Genomic DNA, 20,708 nt, shown 5'->3' on the forward strand with positions numbered 1-20,708 from the left:
ATGAATACCGAGGACGAAGTCAAAGGACTTGGTCCACGAGATTTTATCAATGGCATATTGACGTGGCAGTTTATGATCACTCTACACCAAGTAACAACTCTGTATGTCGCTTTCGTCCCCGAAGGGCTCAAGCAAATATGCTGCTACGACAATGAAACTGGAGCCGAGCTAGAGCTACCTCTCGCGACTACAGTCTCTGTGTTTGGTCAGGCAATGTTCCAACTGCTCCCATCCTCTCCTATCAGAGCTGGAAAGTGTTGCTGTCGCAAATGTAGGTGGCAGAATAAATTTCGCAAATTGAATTGGCATTGACGACTCATTCTTAGATGTACCACATACATACGTCCGGATGGGCCTGCTAGGAATAGGGTCCGAATCTAGAAAAGCCGTTAAAGCAGCTTCCTTCTTGGATAGAGGATAAACTCAAGATCCATTCAGTGGAACGAGCTGATTGTTGCGCACGAAGTGATAGGGAATTGACTTCTGGTAGCTTAGTTGTGGAAGAGCCCGGTATTAGAAGCGCTCTCATTCCAAGTCCAAGTCCGCTACAGCGCTTATAGTCCATCCGCTTCCGGCAGGCAGCTTGTGAAAATGCTAGGTATCAAGATAGCGCGCACCCAAATAACTCGGGCAACATCAAGGATAAGTTCACCATACCAAATGCAAAAAATCTAGTCGGCGGATCTCTTGCTCGATGTTCTTTCGTGGAGTCAATTACTATATTACAATGATATTCTTCAGCCATGGTAGTTCGATTTCTGTGATTGTAATTTGATACAGATAGATACAGAATTCGGAAGGAAAGCCCTTCTTATCATGGGAATCTCTCTTTTCTAATTCCTTCTACTTATCAAAATCGTATTTGGAAGAGTAGTCAGTACTTTAAATGCACGCATGAAAACCAGAATTCGGGTTGGTTACAATCATATTCCAATGCACGACCAAATAGGGCCATCCAAGATCGTGTTCAACCGTTTTGTTACGCTGCTAAGTGCTTGTACGTCTCCTGTTTAATCTTAGTTATGCACTGGAAATTCCATTGAATCAATGGTTTTAAGCTTCTTGTCATCCTTCTGCCTTGATCTGTGTTGTGGTTGGACGAGATATAACTATCGCACAACCACAACCCGTCCTATGATCAGAGCTCAACCATTGGAACCACGAATAAAGCAAAAGCCTACTGTCCCGTCTTATTATTGGACTATTGGGTTTGGTCTTTGCGGTACCAGTATAGTATGCAGTGTCAACAATCGGAATGGAACAGGTTATCCAGTGCTACGTATATCACATCTGTAACAACAAGTAGACCGACTATCCGAATGGAATCATTGCGATCTTGCATCACATCAGGAAAACTGCCTTCAGAAAAATCTGCAAAAACTTACCAAAAGTACTCAGAATTGTCGAAATTAGCTGGATTAACCAAATTCTGGGGAATTTGCTAATCAGCTAGGCCCCCTTTCCCAATTACCATAATCTGAGGAATATTTTTGCAGATTCCCCGAATGTTTGTCCAAGCTTTTGAGAATATCTTTGAGGAATTCTGAGTAGTATTCCCATCTTAGTAAAATGTTTTCTGGAGTTTCTCAAATATTACCTGTAATTATCCAATATTTTGCCAGTGATACACCACTACTCAGCTACTAATCAGCTCGTAATCAGCTTGTAATCAGCTCATAATTAACCATGGGTTTTCTTGTTTAAAAATTCAAATAACATTATGGATATTTCTGGAGAATGTATTGTACTGACGAAGATAGCAACATTAAAACAGTTTTAATATATGACACCATTACTAGAGAAGTTTTATGTGGAAGGGCTAGTTGGAACGGACCCTGTGGTGGCATTTAACGAGGGCGAAGTGGCGGTGCTTAATACCGGAATGCCCGATGTAGTGCGTGTAGCTGCGTGAAAACATTAGTTTATATAGGGCTTGATATCGGGGTACATACCTGGCAGAGAGGACATAGAAGCGGCGGGGCTGGTATTAGACTGATCCACATCAATCGCAGCTAGCGCAGCCCAGTTAACGGTGTCAAAAACATTCTCCTCAGTCACGCCGCCTTTGTTGAGTGGTACAGCGCCTCTGTAAGTACATAAGAATATAGTCAAATATGAAGAAGCCAGTCTTACGAAGCCTCTAGATATAGTTCATGCATGATCTTGTGGTACAAAGGAAGGTTGACACGTTCAATGTTGTTGAGGACTGACAAAGCTGAACTCCAAATACCAGGGGTCTCGGGCAATGGAAAGCTTGCTGCTTTACCCCTGGATTGACCATTGGCATAATCTTGCAGTATTGCGTGAATCTAGACATAAATGCATCAGTATTTGCACCTGTGAGATGATTGACACATATGTCACGAAGCGGCAGAGGCGGAGTGACTAACGGAGCGGGAAAGCGGAGCGACTAAGCAGAACGGTGAGGCGGAGCAACTGGACAAGGCAACAAGGCGGAGCGACTAAGCAGAACGGCGGCAAGCTGGTCCCAGATAATGACAGAGATATATTGAGTATCGTAGTCATAGGTAATAATAAGTAAGCACATACCTGGTCCCAGATAATGACAGAGAGGTCAAGATAAGGGACCAGGCTGTGGAGGGTTGGCTATATATACATAATCCGGTCTGCGAGAAACAACGATGTAATACTGTACAGTTTAGGAACAAGGAAGGTGGCGGAAGCCAGTAGAAGGAGAAGATGGGTCAGGTGGATCAGTAATCGATGGATCAGTAATCGATGGGGGTTTGACAGTGATGGGATGATGTATCGTACAAGTAAAGGCGTCGAGACGGTGAGAAAAGGAAAATGATAGGGGCTGCATACTTTATGACATTACCCCCCTCCTTATGACCATTGCCCTCGATGGTCAAGGCTTTGCCGCTGTTGGGTGTTTTTTATGAAAGGCCCGAACAATTTTTGGTGCTCGACTGAGGTTGGCTGCGGGTTCCCAAGAGTTGTGCCCTGCGTCGTAACCTTTCCACTTAACCAACTATTCCAACTTCTTCCATCGAACCCGGCTGTCTAAGATCTCCTCTACTTCGTATTCCGGTTCGTCTTCATCCTCTAAGTATACCGGCTCTGGTGGTGTTGGTATTTCGCCATTAATGGAGTTACCTTTCCAGGGGTATAGTTTATCAACATGGAAGACGGGATGGAGGCGATCTAGGGATAGGGGAAGGTCAAGGCGGTAGTCTAAAGGGCCAATTTTCTCCAGAATGCGATAAGGGCCAAGCTGTCGATCTCCTAACTTTTCACTGGAAAGCTGAAGGTTAATGTCCTCTGCACTGAGCCAGACTAGGTCTCCAACTTTAAATTGATGAGCTTTCCGCTTCCCGCGTTCGTATCCCTCCTTCTGTTGTTTCTTTCCTAGGTGTAAGGCAGCTCCGGCATCTTGTCGCGCTTCTCGGAGAATCCGTATACGGTCATCCACAGCTGGAATACCGCTGCGTTGGCCCACTGGGATATTGAACAGGGGAAGATAGCCGTAGGTTAGCTCGAACGGGGACATGCCTAGCGCAGAATGAGTCCGTGAGTTAATCACAAACTCCGCCATGGGAAGGTGCTCTGCCCAGTCGTCTTGTCGTCGTCCTACATAGAGGCGGATATATTTCTCTACTTCCTGATTTGCTCGTTCGGTTTGGCCATTAGACTGAGGACGGTATCCGGAGGTTAGATCTGATTTAATTCCTAGCCTAGCGAGAAGGGATCGCATGAGTTTAGCTGCAAACTGGGGTCCGCAGTCGGATTTAAAGTGAAGAGGAAGACCATGGAGACGGAAGATCTCTCGGTAGTAAATATCGGCAACGCCTTCGGCTGTGATGGAGCTGGTGCAAGGAATAGCGTGAATTTGTTTTCCATACAGGTCTGTGCAAACCAAGACAGCATCGTAGCCTTGGGAGTTAGGTAGCTGTGTTATCAGGTCAACCCCTACCTCTTCCCATAGACCGGATGGTACATCTAATGGTTGAGTTACGGCCCGTGGGTGTCGCTGGATCTTCTTACGGGCACAAACCTCGCATCCCTCAACGTATTTTTCCACAAAAGAGCGCAACGTAGGCCACCAGAAATGGGTACTGACCAAGTCGAGTGTCCCGTGTAGTCCGGGGTGTCCTGCAGTTGGATGGTCATGGCATTGACGGAGTACCTCAGTGCGTAGGTCGTCGTTTGCTGGTACGTATACTCGACCTCGGTAGTAGACCAACCCATTGTCCTCTTCCCATTCGGCTATTCCATTGGCCAAGCGCTGTAGTCCGTGCTCTTTGACTGTTTTGAGACCCTCCAATACCTGTGCTTCCCGTTCTGAGGCTTTCCGGATACGATCCTCTAAGGGGTTCTGTAGGATCGAAGCTGCAATTTTTACGAAGTGGCCAGGTTTAAGGACTGTCTGTTGTCGGTTATCATCACTGTCCGATACATGATGAACTGCCATGCGGGAGAGAGCATCAGCTTGGGTGTTTACTCTGCCAGGGCGGTGGATCATATGAAAGTCAAACCGTGACAGATAGAGGGCCCATCGGGCTTGTCGGCGGGTGAGATCTTGTGCAGTGCGCCAGAATTCGAGGTTCGAATGGTCCGTAATGATGTCGAATGGTTGAGGGAGTCCTTCTAGAAAGTTCCTCCAATCCTTCAGTGCTTCAATGATAGCAAGCATTTCTCGATCGTAGATTTCGTAGTTCCGTTCCGCTGGCTGCATGGATGCCGATCTGAAGGCTACCAGATGCCATTGGCCATCGTCTTGCTTCTGCATAAGGGCGCCTCCCGTGGCAAAGCCTGATGCGTCTACCTCGATTCGAGTAGGCCTGTCTGGTGTCCATAGAGCAAGGATCGGTGCGGAGATGAAGGCTTCTCGAAGGGTATCAAATGCTTTCTGTCGAGTGTCGGTCCAGGTAAAGCTGGTGTCTTTCTTCGTCAGGTCGTTCAGAGGTCGTGCTATTTTGGCAAAATTCCGGATAAAGCGTCGGTAGAAGTTTGCAAATCCCAAGAACCCTCGTAGTTCCCGAAGGTTAGTAGGGACTGGCCAGTCACGAACAGCCGCTACTTTTACCGGATCCATTCTCACCTCCCCTTCTGAGATGATGAGTCCGAGGTATTCAATCTGTTGTTGTTCAAATTCGCATTTTTCGGGTCGTAGGTAGAGGTCGTGCTTTTCTAACCGAGTTAATACTTCCCGTACCATTCGTCGGTGTTCCTCGAGATCGTTACTGAAGATAAGGATGTCATCTAGGTAGACTGCCACCTTGCCGGCTGCAATGAGATCAGCAAATATAGCATTCATAAGTGCTTGGAACGTGGCAGGGGAATTTGTGAGACCAAAGAACATGACCTTAGGCTCGAACAAGCCTCGGGTTGTTGCGAACGCGCCTTTCCATTCATGCCCCTTCTTAATCCGTATGTTATTGTAACCCCAGCGGACATCAAACTTCGTGAAGTATTTGGCTCCCTGAAGTCGGCTAATGATGTCAGCAACTAATGGGAGCGGGTATCGGTTCTTCACAGTGTACTCGTTCAGTTTCCGGTAGTCTTGTACAAAACGGAGTTTCCCATCCTTCTTCTTTACGAAGAAGACCGGTGATGAGATTGGTGATTTTGAGGGGACGATATAGCCTTTCCGTAGGTTTTCTTCTAGGAAACGATCCAACTCCTCCTGCTCGTTTAGGGACATGGGATAAATCTTGGTACGCATGGTTGCCGGTGCTCCAGGTACGAGATCAATCGCATGGTCCCAAGGTTGGTGGGCAGGTAATCGTTCGGAGGCGGATTCTGAGAAAACCTTCTTGAAATCACGATACTGCTCAGGGACCATTTCTTCGAAGGTTTTAACAGGTTTGTCTCGGTTGGCTTCCTCTGCTAGCTGCTGGGAGTAAGTGAATCCTGCGGCGCACCAGACTTCCTCCGTCTGTTCCTCTAGAATTCCTGCTTTTACCCATGCCCGGCGAGTTTTATGATTGGCTCGAATTCGGTGTATTGGTGGTTCTTCCACCGCTGCTGATTCACTCGGTTCAAGGGTCGCTTCTAGTGGCACCTCAATGTGGGGGTTTTCTGCGGGAGGTTCCAGTTCCGGGAGTTCGAGGATCGGGGTTTCTGTGTGAGTGGCGGCTAGATGAGAGTACAAGATCTCCTCGTCTGGGACTTCTTCTATCGTTACTCGAGGAGGCTTTACTGAAAGTCGTCCTTTCTCCCAATCAATCTCCGGATTTACCTTCCGTAGCCAGGGGAGTCCAAGGATGATGTCTTCACCTCCTAGGTTGGTGATCAGAAAGTCCATCCATCGCTCTTGATTATCCACTGTGAGTGCTAGACGTGCAAAATGGGTTATCCGTCCAGCTCGGTTAGGTGTTCCATCGATATTAAAAACGTCGATTGGTTTATGGAGGGGTGCACATCTTACATGGTTCCGGGTGACAAAATCTTGGTTTAAAAACAGGGCGGTAGCTCCACAGTCTACCATGGCTGCAGTTGTTATACTGTGATTCCTTCCTCTTAGTCTCGCATGAATTCGGAAATGTGGGGAAGTAGAGTTTAATTCCCGGATCGACGATATTGTACATGATGGGTGCGAGTCATACGAGGAAGTAGCGAACATAACAAACTGATTACGGGGTACTCTCGGTGCAGCCGAAGCGGGTACCCTCTTTAAAAACCCTGTTGAAAGCCAGAGGACGAGGAGGACATAGCGTTAGCACGATCAAGTAATTCCCTTATTTGACCAATCTGATTGGAAAAGTCCTGGTTAGGGGGGCTCGGAGTAGCAGCTACGGGTGCAGGAGCAGATGTTGGGGTCGAGGACGCGATTTGGACGGATTCGTTTGGGAATAGGGAGAATGGCGCGGGTCCCGTAGCGGATATCTGTTGGCGTCGAGGTTGCTGGCGTCGGCCTCGGTCTCGTCCGAGTCCCATGAATTTGTCTTGGCAGACTGCTTCCAGATGTCCTCGGCGTCCACAGTAGCGGCAGGTGGTTTCTCGGTGTGGGCAGTTTTGCTTGACATGACCTTGGGCACCGCAGCCAAAGCATCGTCCTCGCATGCGAGCTAGGAATGCCTCCCTAGTATTCCCATTACTGGTGTGGGTTGCATCAATGTCCATAGCGTGGGGGTCAGCAGGGGTAGTATGAGCGGTATGCGTGGGAGGGTATCCAGAGTTCCGGCCAGTCATGGTGGGATCGTGCAGGTAGACATCCACCGATATGGCCCGTTTGATTGCCTCCTTCAGAGTCGGAGCAATTCCTTGGGCAATGTTTACGGTGATGAGGTGTTGTCGGATCTCTGGGAGTAATGCAGTGAAGAAACGTTCCCGCAAGTCAATATCAGACATTTCAGTCCGATCTCCGATATCCTTGAACTTCTGAGCGAATTCCGCAACTGTCTGTCCTTTACTTTGCCTGAGATTCTTGATCTCGCTACGGGCTTCCATACCTGGGTCCATTGGTTCAAACCGTTGGCTAAATTCCTTCAGAAACGCCTCCCAATTTCCTCCGAAAGGGGGATTTTCCGCATTGAAATGTAGCAGATGGGGAGTTGCCCAATCTCCGGCACTTTCTGTGAAGAAGCCCAAGGCGGACTTGATGAGTTTTACTTGGCTTTTGGCGAGATCCGGTTGTTCTGATGCCCAATTCTGGAACTGAGCCATGAAGCGACGGGCTTCAGCGCCATCTTTACCCTTGAAAACCTCGGGTTTGTTCATGCTTGACTTAGAGGATGAGCGTTCCTCCATAGCTGTAGCAAGGTTAGCTACTTGTCTGATGAGCTGAGCCATGAGATCCTCCGCAGAGGTGTTTGGGGCAGGCGGGATAGGAGTCGACATGATGGGAGTAGGCAATCGGGGCTGGGGAATCGGCAGGAAGGTTATATTGCTCACAGTGAGTGGCTCTCGGATTGAGTTCGAAAGGGCGTTGGGGCAAGGTTGAGACTGGCAATCGCGCCAAGTATCGTCGTTGTTATGGGCGTGAGCTTGGTCTCTGGGGTCAAGTGCGTGCGGGAGTGCGGAGCAGTCTATACTGGCAACAGGTGTTTCAGAGTCGGGCGGAACTGGGGAAGACGTGGTGTCTCTAGACCCTGCAAGGACAACCTTATCGGTAGGCTGTCAGTGCAGTAATGGATCTTGACCTAATGTCACGAAGCGGCAGAGGCGGAGTGACTAACGGAGCGGGAAAGCGGAGCGACTAAGCAGAACGGTGAGGCGGAGCAACTGGACAAGGCAACAAGGCGGAGCGACTAAGCAGAACGGCGGCAAGCTGGTCCCAGATAATGACAGAGATATATTGAGTATCGTAGTCATAGGTAATAATAAGTAAGCACATACCTGGTCCCAGATAATGACAGAGAGGTCAAGATAAGGGACCAGGCTGTGGAGGGTTGGCTATATATACATAATCCGGTCTGCGAGAAACAACGATGTAATACTGTACAGTTTAGGAACAAGGAAGGTGGCGGAAGCCAGTAGAAGGAGAAGATGGGTCAGGTGGATCAGTAATCGATGGATCAGTAATCGATGGGGGTTTGACAGTGATGGGATGATGTATCGTACAAGTAAAGGCGTCGAGACGGTGAGAAAAGGAAAATGATAGGGGCTGCGTACTTTATGACAACATACCCCAGCTGTGGCTATGGCTACCATCCCTTTCGTCACTTCTAATTCTGAAGGCTTTGTCTTGATAGATGAAACAAATCGGGCATGATTAGCGGCGACGACACCTGAATATAGGTTATTGCCAAACATGACAGTACATATATAGTCAGCATAGGCCTTGTGCTGGAAGGGTTTTGTGTCATCGAAGTTGCCTTGCTATGAGACAAGATCAGTCTTGTACAGTAATAGATGTCCATAACCTACTGAATCTAGGCCATACATAAAGTGCCGAGTAAGGATGATCCGTTGTGTGGCGGAAGGGCCACTTAATCCAGTGAAACCATAAGCATTGACTACGACGGTGTTGAGACCCGGACCTTTGAGCTCCTTGGCATGTTCATTACCAATGCGTGAACTAACCTATAAAAACTAATATTGCGGAGATTGTGATCATAATCATGAGTTGCGACGTACATATGTTGTCAAAGGCCTGATATAGCTATCATGGTCACCCGCCTCTAAGTGGTGAGCAACGTCAGCTGCACCATCCCACCCAAAAAAAATCTGCCGCCTTGACTAATTTCTTGAGAGCGAGGTGTTTGAGTCCTTCGGGCTCTAGAGGACAGATTTCATGGCCCATTACAAGGTCCGTCTTTCCTTCCTTAATAGCTCAGTCAATGACTCTACACATTGAAGTGGGCTGACTGGTTAAGGACAATACCCAACTACGGCCCTGGTAGGTAGCTTTGATATTTGTTGGATCTTTCCACACAATTGCGCTGGTAGTGGAAGAATTGGGCTGCATAGCAAGAGAGGGCACCATTTGCATAGTTGAGAGGGCTTCAGTTGAGACTTGAGGCAGCTGTACATGGTATTAGGATGGGAATACTAACAGAAAAGTTCCGTACCTCATAGTCGAGCTTCTTGGCAGCTTTTTTGGAGATTTTGCGAGCTGGAACCTGACCGCACAATAAATTTCAATTGAAAAGCATGAAAAAGGCAAATATATACATACATTGTTTTGTTTGTCCTCCCATGCGCCATTGTCCATATTATCATTGAGGTCAGCAGTTGAGCCATCATCTGCAGGTTCAGAAGTGCCATTGAAATCAGTCAAAGGTGGAGTCGAGGCAAAAGCAGAGCTTGAATGGCTGGATGCCCGTGAATGATGTGAACGACGTCAATGAGCTGGGAATATTATGATTAGTCAACATGCTTGGTGAGAAATATGAACATACATTGCCCTTCCTTGTCCTCATTGAACACCGTGAACTGCGGTCTCTGAAAGTCCATAAACATAGATTCAAAAGAAGACATAAGCCATTCACTTACTTCTTGCTCGAAAAGGTGTGCAGCCATCTGATCCTCTGTGCGCTCTTGCTCAATTTCGATGTCTGGATCATCAACACTGTTCTCACTAGCTGACTCCTCTGCTACTTCCTTTGCTGTACTATAGTCTTCTTCATTGTGTGACTTGCGCTTCCTCGGTAGTGGAGCTGAGGACAAAGTTATTGTCAAACTACAGGATAATGAAATATGAACAAGCAAATACCTTCCTCTTCATCTACGTTGATGGTGACTGCACGGTACCTGGTCTGGCGGGTCCCTGTGTGTATAACATTCATAGCTTTTCTTGATCAAAATTTTATTGCTCACCCTCTGAAGGTCGGTTCCTTGGTGTAGTGGCTCCCCCACCCCTGCTGACCACACCAGACGCAGCACGAGGGCTACCCCTTGCCTTTTTGGTTTGAGTTCCCAACGGCTCAACTGTGAAATAAATAGGTAAGATACATAAATGGTTAAGCTCTAAGGTCTGTACCAGTTTTTTTTCGCTTTTTGTTGGTACTAGATACTGGGACAACAGTGTTAGCATCAGTACTGCTTCTTGTTTGTCGATGTCCCCGTTGCACTTTTGCAGTTGGTGCTCCTGAAGCTGAAGGATTGTCGGCAGAAGATACTCTGTTTGCCCTTGTAGATATTGAGAGTAAGAAATAGGAAGCAATGAAGGTATTCAGGAAACAGGATACAAAGAAAATGCACAGAAAAGAAAACAAACCATGAGTATTTTTCTTTGCTGACTCAGAGCCCAAAAACTCCCTACATAGATGACAACAAAGCTGTATTTGTTACCTCTGCAGGCAATACATGTTTTTGACTACCCATCTAAACTATTGCTCTGGTTGCGGGAAGAATTTCACGCAGACATCATATCTTATACAGCACCAAGATCAAACCACCAAGTCTCAGTGTCGAGAAGCTGGTCAGGCTCGGGTGGATGCCTTGAGACGAGGCGGTAAACGTAGTCCACAAAGATCTCACTCTCCTCCATCACATCGCCCCAATTCATCCCCGCTGCCTTCATCCCCTGAACAACACCATTCAGATTGTGCCTCTGGTTTTGAAGGAGATTTCTTCGGAAATGATTATGGGCCTGAAGATTTACCTGGGTTTGTAGATGGATCAGGAGATACTAAGGGCATACAGATGACCACTGGTCAAGAAGATGAAGATGAAACAGATGGAGATAATTCTCCGGTTGAGTTAGAAAAAACATGGGAGGCACCCCGGGAATCTGCGATGGTAAATCACTTGGAGGACAACGACAACAACATGGATATGGATATAGTTCAGCCAAAAAGCTCACTCCTCCGATCACTCCCAGCTCACCGTGACAATATCCATGTCACTGTCTTCGGTGGCCAGGCAGGGACACCTATTCCTGGTTCTAATCCTGCCCAAGTCCCTTTCAACTCATCAGATGGATTTCTTCATTACGAGTCACAAATTCCAGGAATTGATTCCAACTGTTGGGCTCCGTTTACATCCCGTATCGATTGGGAAATTGCTCGGTGGGCAAAGATACGTGGGCCTAGCTCGACCGCATTTTCAGAGCTACTTGAAATCAAGGGTGTACGTTCATTGCCCAAAGTTTGACCATTAGACTCATTGTTAATAATATACTTTTGCAATAGGTTTGCAAAGCCCTTGGTTTATCATATCGAAGCAGTGCAGAAATCAATAACATTATTGATACCCAAATTCCTCCTCGACATCCCTCATTCAAACATGGAGAAGTTGTGATTGCAGGAGAAGCATTTGATTTCTACAAACGGGACATCTTGGAGTGCATCCGTGCTCTATATGGATCTCCAGAACATGCTCGGTATCTTTGTGTTGCTCCTGAGCGACATTACTCAGATGCTGACAAGACTTCCCGGTTGTATCATGATCTTCACACTGGTAAATGGTGGTGGGCTACCCAGGTGAGATTTATATCCTCTATTGGAAAATCTAGTCTAATATTGCTTAGACTGCGCTCGAGGCTGAAACTCCGGGTGCAGCTATCATTCCGGTCATCTTATCCAGTGACAAGACACAAGTCACTCTGTTCCGAAACAAGACTGCATATCCCGTTTATCTCACAATTGGGAATCTTCCAAAAGAGATTTGCAGAAAACCATCCCATCAAGGACAAATTCTTCTCACCTATCTTCCGACATCGAAATTGGCTCACATCACTAACAAAGCTCAATGGCGTCAAACTGTAGCCAACTTGTTTCATGCCTGTATGACCCACTTAGTCGCACCACTGAAGGAGGCAGGGATGCACGGTATCGTTATGAAAAGTGGTGATGGTGTTAAACGTCGCTGTCACCCTATTTTAGCTGCTTATGTTGGGGATTATCCGGAACAGATATTGGTTACCTGTGCATACTATGGGGATTGTCCTGTTTGTATGACTACGAAAGAACATTTAGGTCAATACCCATCCACCTCACCAGTCCGAGATCCAGATAAATCTATAGCATCTACGAAACTCATTGGAACTGATAGTTGGGCTCAAAGCTGTCTCGATGCCAATATTAAACCTGTTCAATATCCATTTTGGGAAGATTTGCCATTCACCAACATATTCCGATCTATAACACCTGATATTCTTCACCAGATGTATCAGGGCGTAATGAAGCACCTCATTGGGTAGATTACGAGTATATGTGGTGCTAGTGAAGTTGACGCACGCGTCCGTCGCCTTCCTCCCAACCATAGTGTCCGTCAGTTTCACAAAGGTATCTTGACATTGTCACAAGTCAGTGGAATGGAACACAGGGCAATGTGCACCTTCCTCTTAGGTATAATCATCGATGTACCCCACTTGACTCCTCGCCAATCATATGCTCTCTCAACTGCAACTCGTGCACTCCTTGACTTTCTCTATCTTGCATGCTATCCCATTCATAGCAATGAATCTTTGGACATCCTTGAGCAGGCCCTGCAAACATTCCATGATCACAAGCAGGTCTTCATCGACTTGAACGTGCGCCAGCACTTCAATGTCCCGGGGGTCCACTTCATGTGTCGTTGTGTCTGCGCTATCGAGCTGTTCGGAATGTGCGACAACTACAACACTGAGACCACTGAACGGCTTCATATCAATTTTGCTAAGGATGCATATCGTGCTACCAACCGGAAAGATGAATACGCTCAAATGACAAAGTGGTTAGAGCGTCAGGAAAAGATTGGCTACCATTCAACTTATATCGCATGGAGAAGGACCAACCCGACATCAATAAAATCTACCTCATTTCATCCTGTTCCTCCCACTGGTCTGCGCTATGACTTTCCTGGTGCCATTCGGACACTCCAAGATCTCCGATGTTTGCTCACGCAAAGGATAGCGCAGCATCCTATGGTCAAATCAGTCTCACTGTCGAAGATTCAGGATACAGGCCCACGAGGATATTGTGCTACGCAGTTTGTCACAGCGCTCAAACAGTTTATTGCACAACACCGACATCCCGACTTTGTACCATGGCAGGTTTCAGAGATGGCTGAGTTCATCACACTTCTATTTGCCGCTCTGCCTGTCTGGCACCACCTAAAGTTCAACAATCAAGACTTATATGACCAGAAAACTGTTGACGCAGTCTCTGCTTGTCCTTGCCGCTATAACTCTCGCAACCAAAAAACAAGAGTTTCACGTTTTGATACTGCTCTTGTTTGTGTGCGCAGGACTACTAGTGAACAAGGAGATGACTTTATCAAGGGTACGACACCCATTACAGTATCACGTCTATCTGGGTCTGATGAATCTACTAGATACACAAGTTGGACATGTTCGGGTCATATTCGCTCTGCCTCAAAAGACACTCTACAAGCTATTTCCTCCAAACATAACTCCGCCAACTCATTTAGCTTATGTGGAGTGGTTCAGCAAGTTTCCCCGTCATACAGACAGTCGCATGGGGATGTACCGCCTCAAGAAACAAATGGGAAGAGATGGGGTCATTTCTGCATCGGTGGTCCCAGTCAAGATGATTCAGAGTAGCATCCATCTATATCCAAAATGGGGTGGATCAGTACTTCCCGAATGGACTAGCAAAAATATTTTAGATAGATGTGAACATTTCTTTGTTAATCCCTTTAGAGATACACATACATACTTCAATCTAGGCTAATGAACATATGCTTTTCTTCAGAATGATCTTTCAGAATGGTCAGGGTCGTTATGAGTGTTTCGAACTCTTCCACTTACGCCGGCACACACGTCCATCTTTTCCTTGTTTCTTGTTATCCTCTCCCACTCTATGGACCACAAATATCGAGTATATTCCCCCAGCTTTGAGGACATGGATGAAATAGTTCCAAGCTCGCAAGAAACTGAAATTGAACTGACTGCTGCCGAATTGTCTAAGTTCATTCAGAATCAAAAGGCAGCTATCGAAAGGTGTGCCTGAATATGATGTGTTTCCGATTCGGTATACTCAATGCAAGCTGGTCTAGTGATCCCGAAATATGCCCGGAAAGAATTACGGTCTTCGAGGAGACTGATTCAGACAAAACACTTGTCGACATTCATATCAATTCTGATGGAATTATTTGCGCGCTATGCTCAAAACCAGTCGTTCTTTGGGACGACAGAAGAAAAGTGGCATTGTATGCAACCCGTATGTTATACACCCTTTAATGCTCAACTTTGATTTGAATAACTCTTCATATTAGCTACTATGTACACTCGACTTGTTCGGACACTGCTTCACCCTCAAGAGGTAGTCAATCGGATGCTCTTTGACCCCAGTGGAGTGAACCAGGATATCATTGAAAAAAACCTTTGCCTCATTTCCCGCATTCATGGATTAGAGGGGGAGGTTCGTATGAAGGATGCACAGCTGTCTCGTCTTCAAGACGGACTAGAGAATTTACTGGCACGTAGTCAGAAACATTAAACACTCTTTCCAAACATTCTTTGCTCTTCATTTACTGTTAATCCTTACATCTATCACATTCCAAACATATGCTAGATGTCTCATAATTGCAGAAATATTTTGAGATATTTTCCGAAATTAGTGTGTAGTCAAAAAATATGCTGCCTATTAGCCAAATTATCTGAAATACGAAATTTTTGGTAAGTTTCCACCCTATTTCCCGAGGGTGGTTTTCCTGATGAAACCTTTGACAGTCGCATTGTTAACTATGCATCATATGCCAAAACCAGTAAGTGCCGCTGCTTTCTGGTCCCTTCTGTTCCTTGAAGATTATACATTGACTTGACCTTGCTATGGACTTAGCGGTGCTAGCGTACGAGATCCTCATCAATCTCGGACAAGAAGTGGATCTCATCTGGAGTGCCAATTTTCGATGGTCAAATGTGATCTATTACATGAACCGATACCCTGTGGTTGTTTTTCAGGTCTGGGAGTTGTGCTACAAGACCAGCACTCTGCAGGTGAGATAGTCTCTACTTGCACACTCGTTATTTTCCTCTGATCTAATTTGCTATGTAGTGTGTCCATTTTATAATAAGCATATCATAGTAGTCCCTCCGATGACATTCAAATTATAGCTGTGATGCTCTGTATCAATTCTTTTGGTACACCTCTTTCATCCCTACCTGTGCTGCAATAACTGGTATGTCACTCCCCCCCTTCTCTGCTCGTCGGAGTGCTTATGGTCTTTTCCCAACGTTGTTTGCATTATGTGTTTATGCCATCATGGATGGAAGACTTTTCTTTGTGGTGATCCTCAGCGCATTAGGTGTGGCCATTGTTGGACTAGATGTTGTAAGTCTTCTACCTTGGTGTATATGTGATTAAGTCGTTCAAGCTGAAGCTGACTCTGCCATGGTATCTCATTCCTGTTTGCTGAATATCCCTCTCAGTGGCAAGGCGTTCAGTCCTCATGTTCTCAGTCTTCTGATAAGCTGTAAGCATGCTTTGCTTTGGGACCATTCAAAGCCTCCAGCTGAATTGATAATACAATAATATGCAAATGTATGTATAAGATGTGTTGCGCTCGTGGACGACAACTTACATAGATGTCTCCAGCTACTATTACAACATTCATTTCTCTGGCGTGTTTTGATGTCCTCACCACCAGTAAGTGAACTATCGCAAAATTAAGGAGTACAAGTTCAAGTCTGAATCACTGAGTGCAAGATATCCCCTTCACCCTTCATACTTAGTTCTTGTAACCGTCAGGATAATCAAAACCATTCGGTGGGGCGGGAAATTGAAAGGGTTAGAGAGCTCCCGCATTGCAACTTATATACTAAGATCAGGTGAGCTCGCGCCCCTCTATTTTCTGGTTGATGAACATATTTGCTGACTTTGTTTTCCCTCCAACGTAGGTGTCCTTTGCTTTGGGTAAATATATATCCATGTCTCTCCTTTTGCTCCAACCAAGTGATGCATTGTTTTATCAGCACTGTGACAGTTCCACAGCTGATTGAGATTGCACTTTACTTTGTAAGTTCAATCTTTTAATCACTTTTCTCCAGGTGTTTGATGTCAACAATTGATGAAATCCTATTGCAGGATCCGCAAGTTAGAATCCTCACTCCCAGATGAAAAAGTCTTTATACCTGACATTGAATTTTAGCAAGGAAGCAGTACTATCCTCAATAATTTCATGCTCGTGTAAGTATTAACTTAATCTTACCGTTCATTCATCCCAGTGCTGATATTACTTAGTCTATCCTCCATAATGGTTTTGCGATTTCTTCTTGACCTTCGAGAAATCAACAAGACACAAGTTAATGGTGAAACAACCGTAAGGACCACCGGCACTATTGCTTTTGCAACAGGTACAACAACAGATTCTCGAGCTCTTCTTCACCCTTGTCGCCGAGGTGTTAGTGATAAATGGAAGCGAGCTCGTTTTGATGATTGCAGTCTATTCAGAGATTTCATGTCGGACAACGGAGATGATCTCTGTAGTTTCAAGGATAAAACACTGGTATCGGAACAGCCAAACGAGTCGAAACATTGTTCAACTGAGGCATCAGAAGGGATGGAGGTTTAATAGGACAGATTTAGTGGGAAGGGACTCGGTTGGACTTGAAAAAGACTTGAATTTACGGCTATAAACAAAATCTTCGGAACAAAATTTCACATCATTGCCAGAGCTGTTTGAAGATTTATGAGAGATAGATAGATAGATAGATAGCTACGCGGCTCCATCAAAGACAGGGTCCCACAAGGGAACAGCCGGGCCCAACCATCCCACTTGCAGTGAATGCTCATCCGACAAGGAATGATAGACTGCAGTGGGGGTGAGAGTATGTGGACATATTATTGTGCTTAGTCTACCACTTTTGGCAGGCTCTTGGAAGTAGGCTTGAGCCTCAATCTGACATTGATTACTGTAACCGTTTGGCCCGGGAGAGAAAATAAAACGTGACTTTTATTAATTTTCCTTATGGAAGTCATCCACTGTTTGAACTTCGAACATTGTTGTGCCAAATCCCCAAAGGAGGGTGATGGGTGAATGAATTGACGATTGATTTGCATGCCTTTGGGCTCCTTTGGGAGCCTTTGGGCCGGTGCAATCTGGATCTCTTTGCGACAGTTACCACCAGGTGAAATCATCACAATTTCCTTTCTTCTCCTTTGGTACCTGAGCTAAATATGCATAAAAGGTCCCGTTTGCAGACTGAAGTTTATTCCTGTTTGTTCCTAATTCAATACTTCCCCCCAAAGAATTGACGCTGGTTCGGTGATATGCTGACTCTGGGCTATGCATAAAATGCTAATGCAAGCTTTAACACTCACACTAACACTAACACAAACCATCATCAAACACTAAGTTCAAGGGGGTTTATCATTGAAAAAGCAAGATCACACTGCAACTCTACAAATATCTACATCATGTGGGTATAATGTTGAGGTTGAATAGTTTTTCTTCTCGAGATTCTATCAAACTCAGGCATGCTAAATCTTTCTTTGACTTTATCTGAACTGAACAAAACCTCTGATTTGTATTATACACTACAAGTACAATCCACAGAAAGAGTGTGCACTACTCACAGCACTCTGACTGCTATTAACTCTGAAGCATAATGGTAATCTGTGACTTTGAACTTTCTTTCTTTCTGTCTTTCTTAAACTCTAACTTGTTTAAAGTGAAAGTTAACACTATATCATCTTTGTTTAAAGTGCACTTGTCACTATAGCCAGAAGCTACTAACCAACCAACCAAATCCTTGCAGAAGTGGGGGGGGAAAGTGCTTGTTCTCATTCAGAGGCCAGCACCCTCCTTATATATCCTCAAAACAACCCTTGACAACTGATATCAATCGTTGTAGCATGTGGAATTCTTGTAGCATGTGCTGATTTTGATGGAAATCATGCTGCATCTCGGAGTAGCATGTGGACCTGTTGTACCATGTGCTACCTTTGATGGAAATCATGCTGTACCTCGGAAGGCTTTCCGGATGAGGGACATAAGCTAAATCAATCCTGATATTCTCGGAATTAACTCCAGAGGTCCGGAATATTGTTATCTTTCAATCTTATCATTCAGCTCTATTGAAATGCTATACAAAGGTGAAGCTCGGAACACTTTAATTCTGCAGATATTGTCATAGTCCAAGTCAAACACAAGTGTGAGTTTTAGTATTAGAGCTTTGTTACTTGGAAATACAACTGTATTTTGCTATGAAGACCCACTTAAGTGTCATTCAGACGCAATCACTGTGCAGATCTGTGTAATTTCTCTGAATACAATGTACTGTCCAATCTCAGTATCACTGATAGTACTTTACAGTTGAAAATGCATAATTACTGCATTATAGACTCAAATAAAAATGGGTCATATCATCGGTATGATTTTTTCTGTATCCCCACCAATATTATGCTTTTTCTTCATTCTCTTCTTCTTATTTGACTTAAGCTGACTTGGATTTAGTCACACTCAAAAGTGCAATTGGACACCTATCCCGGTGATTCTTTGTAGATCAAGGAGTTTCGTAGGCATCAGAATCCTTTGCAGTGGTGTGTTCTCAATTCCTCTTTCCTAATTCTTACATTGCTCAAATTATCTTGTTTAGTGAATACACACCTTCCTCGTATTGTGGCCATTACTATTGTCATCCTCTTATCCCAACTGTCCTCACACTTCCAAACACAACATTTTTTACTATGTTGTTCCAACTCTTCTCATCAAGTTTTCTCTTGATGATTGCTCTCCTCGGTGTCACTCCCGTTAGTGTTGCCGGCCCCTTGGCAATGGTGGCTAAAACCGATTTGTGCCTCAATAAATCAATTTCAAACTCTTTGTCTTCACAAAGTTGACAAGGAGAATGTAGACCCAAATCGTGGAGATCATACTCTCAGAGTTGCACGCATAATGAAAGATCAAAAGACTTGGCTGAAAAGAAAACAGAAGAAGCCAGCTTCCTTTCTCTTTGCCCTTTTGTCATGCCCTGACCGCAACCAGACCAACCCCAGCACCAGCCCACACGCTTCCTTACACCTCCCCAAGACATCCCCGAGGTAGTACACACCTCCCCAAGACAGTCCTGACAACCATTCCGACACGCGTATGAAACTCCTAGCACCAGCCCCATTAAGTACCAATCTCGATCACCTGTCTCCCTTGATTACCTGCCTCATGTTCCCTTGTTCACTTCCCATACCTATTTAAGTAGCTCCGTAATGTCCCCAAGCCCCAGCTTGGTATATTTTGAGCACACACCCTTTACATAGGTCCAGTCCCTGTCCCTTTGTACCTGCTACCTATACGGAATTCTCTTTACCCTCTGTTTCTCTACCTCTGTTTCTCTTTACTCTCGTCTATTGTCTCTCTGATCGTCTATACAGTCGAATATACGCTTTTACTTCGAGTCTAAGCCTTCCGAGTGAGTCCCCGAGCTCCCTCGAACATTACTAAAGCTCCCCAATGCCTAAACGCTTTGGTGAGCTACCCTTCCCAAAACCTCCCAGAGCTCCCTAGCTACCCGTAAGCTTTGGGACCTCGATCTAAGTAACGTCAAAGCTACCCCTCACGTTGAACTACGTATTGCTTCTCCATTAACACCTCCCACACTCAAGGACGTCCATCCTCAAGCCCAGTCCCCAGGGACCTACCCTCCCTGGCATATACCTTCTTGGGAGCTTACACCCTCGAGACCCATTTACATCTACAACCTATTTGGTCCTATATTGACGTTCTAGTGAGTACAACTCCTACTACGCAATATTGTACGGTCCCACACTCTTACTTAACCTCCCTACAGCTTAGGGACCTCCCTGGACCTCCTAGGAACCCCCTCAAGGGTCACCATCTCGTCGTTCCAGCCACTACTAGGTCATTCCCGTCCTTGGTCGCGGTTCCCGTAGCTCCCTTGGAGCTCCAGCCTGCTCCTAGCATGCTACAACATAAACCTTCATATACCAAAACCTACCCTAAGACCTATTCTGACCCAGGTCTTACACCTTTGCATTGGCACCCAAAACTGCTACATATATGATTCGTCCTTGAATGCTGTCACTACCATCAAGACTCCAAAGTACACATGGGATGGAACAATTGTCATTGATCCTATGAGTGTAACGACCTTGGGGGTTCTGTTCAGTTTTTTGAAACTGGTCATTGACAGCCTTGTAAACAAGGTACACATCAAGGACAATATAGCATGGATCGAGGAATCAATCAAAGACATGGGACAGGCAGGTGCATTTCCTGATGTGAACATAGTGTTGCAGAAGTGGACAGCTGTGCAGCAGGAATTTGCAGTTTTGATTGCAGGATGTGTTGGGGAGGGCGAGACGTGTCGAGGAGGAGAAGAGAAAACATGTCATGGAGGACCTTATAGAGAAGGGGAAAGACCAGCTATGGGTAAAGTGCTTAATAAACCATCATAG

The 20,708-nt window shown here is 45.5% G+C and overlaps 5 protein-coding genes across 5 annotated transcripts; 4 read left to right on the forward strand and 1 right to left on the reverse strand.

Moving 5' to 3' along the window:
- Positions 1-421, forward strand: C8R40DRAFT_1068010 (uncharacterized protein; the record flags this gene model as incomplete). The annotated part of the gene is made up of 2 exons (XM_046225962.1): positions 1-271; positions 327-421. 2 exons carry the CDS (start codon positions 1-3, stop codon positions 419-421), a joined length of 366 nt encoding a protein of 121 aa, XP_046088381.1.
- An 8,363-nt stretch (positions 422-8,784) lies between these two features.
- C8R40DRAFT_1068011 (uncharacterized protein) lies at positions 8,785-10,193 on the reverse strand (the record flags this gene model as incomplete). The annotated part of the gene is made up of 8 exons (XM_046225963.1): positions 8,785-8,988; positions 9,043-9,107; positions 9,274-9,430; positions 9,477-9,527; positions 9,584-9,651; positions 9,807-9,849; positions 9,901-10,064; positions 10,121-10,193. The coding sequence occupies 8 exons, from the start codon at positions 10,191-10,193 to the stop codon at positions 8,785-8,787; spliced, it is 825 nt and encodes a 274-aa protein (XP_046088382.1).
- A 991-nt stretch (positions 10,194-11,184) lies between these two features.
- Positions 11,185-14,024, forward strand: C8R40DRAFT_1040909 (uncharacterized protein; the record flags this gene model as incomplete). The annotated part of the gene is made up of 5 exons (XM_046223957.1): positions 11,185-11,478; positions 11,541-11,831; positions 11,879-12,546; positions 12,574-13,637; positions 13,666-14,024. The coding sequence occupies 5 exons, from the start codon at positions 11,185-11,187 to the stop codon at positions 14,022-14,024; spliced, it is 2,676 nt and encodes an 891-aa protein (XP_046088383.1).
- Positions 14,025-14,153: 129 nt separating this feature from the next.
- Positions 14,154-14,792, forward strand: C8R40DRAFT_1168632 (uncharacterized protein; the record flags this gene model as incomplete). Its single annotated transcript, XM_046231217.1, has 3 exons — positions 14,154-14,293; positions 14,350-14,513; positions 14,569-14,792. 3 exons carry the CDS (start codon positions 14,154-14,156, stop codon positions 14,790-14,792), a joined length of 528 nt encoding a protein of 175 aa, XP_046088384.1.
- Positions 14,793-19,743: 4,951 nt separating this feature from the next.
- On the forward strand, positions 19,744-20,708 carry C8R40DRAFT_1168633 (uncharacterized protein; the record flags this gene model as incomplete). Its single annotated transcript, XM_046231218.1, has 4 exons — positions 19,744-19,759; positions 19,798-20,017; positions 20,081-20,151; positions 20,212-20,708. The coding sequence occupies 4 exons, from the start codon at positions 19,744-19,746 to the stop codon at positions 20,706-20,708; spliced, it is 804 nt and encodes a 267-aa protein (XP_046088385.1).

This window comes from Lentinula edodes (genome assembly GCF_021015755.1).
Source record: "Lentinula edodes strain Le(Bin) 0899 ss11 chromosome Unknown C8R40scaffold_10, whole genome shotgun sequence".
Classification (NCBI taxonomy): domain Eukaryota; kingdom Fungi; phylum Basidiomycota; class Agaricomycetes; order Agaricales; family Omphalotaceae; genus Lentinula; species Lentinula edodes.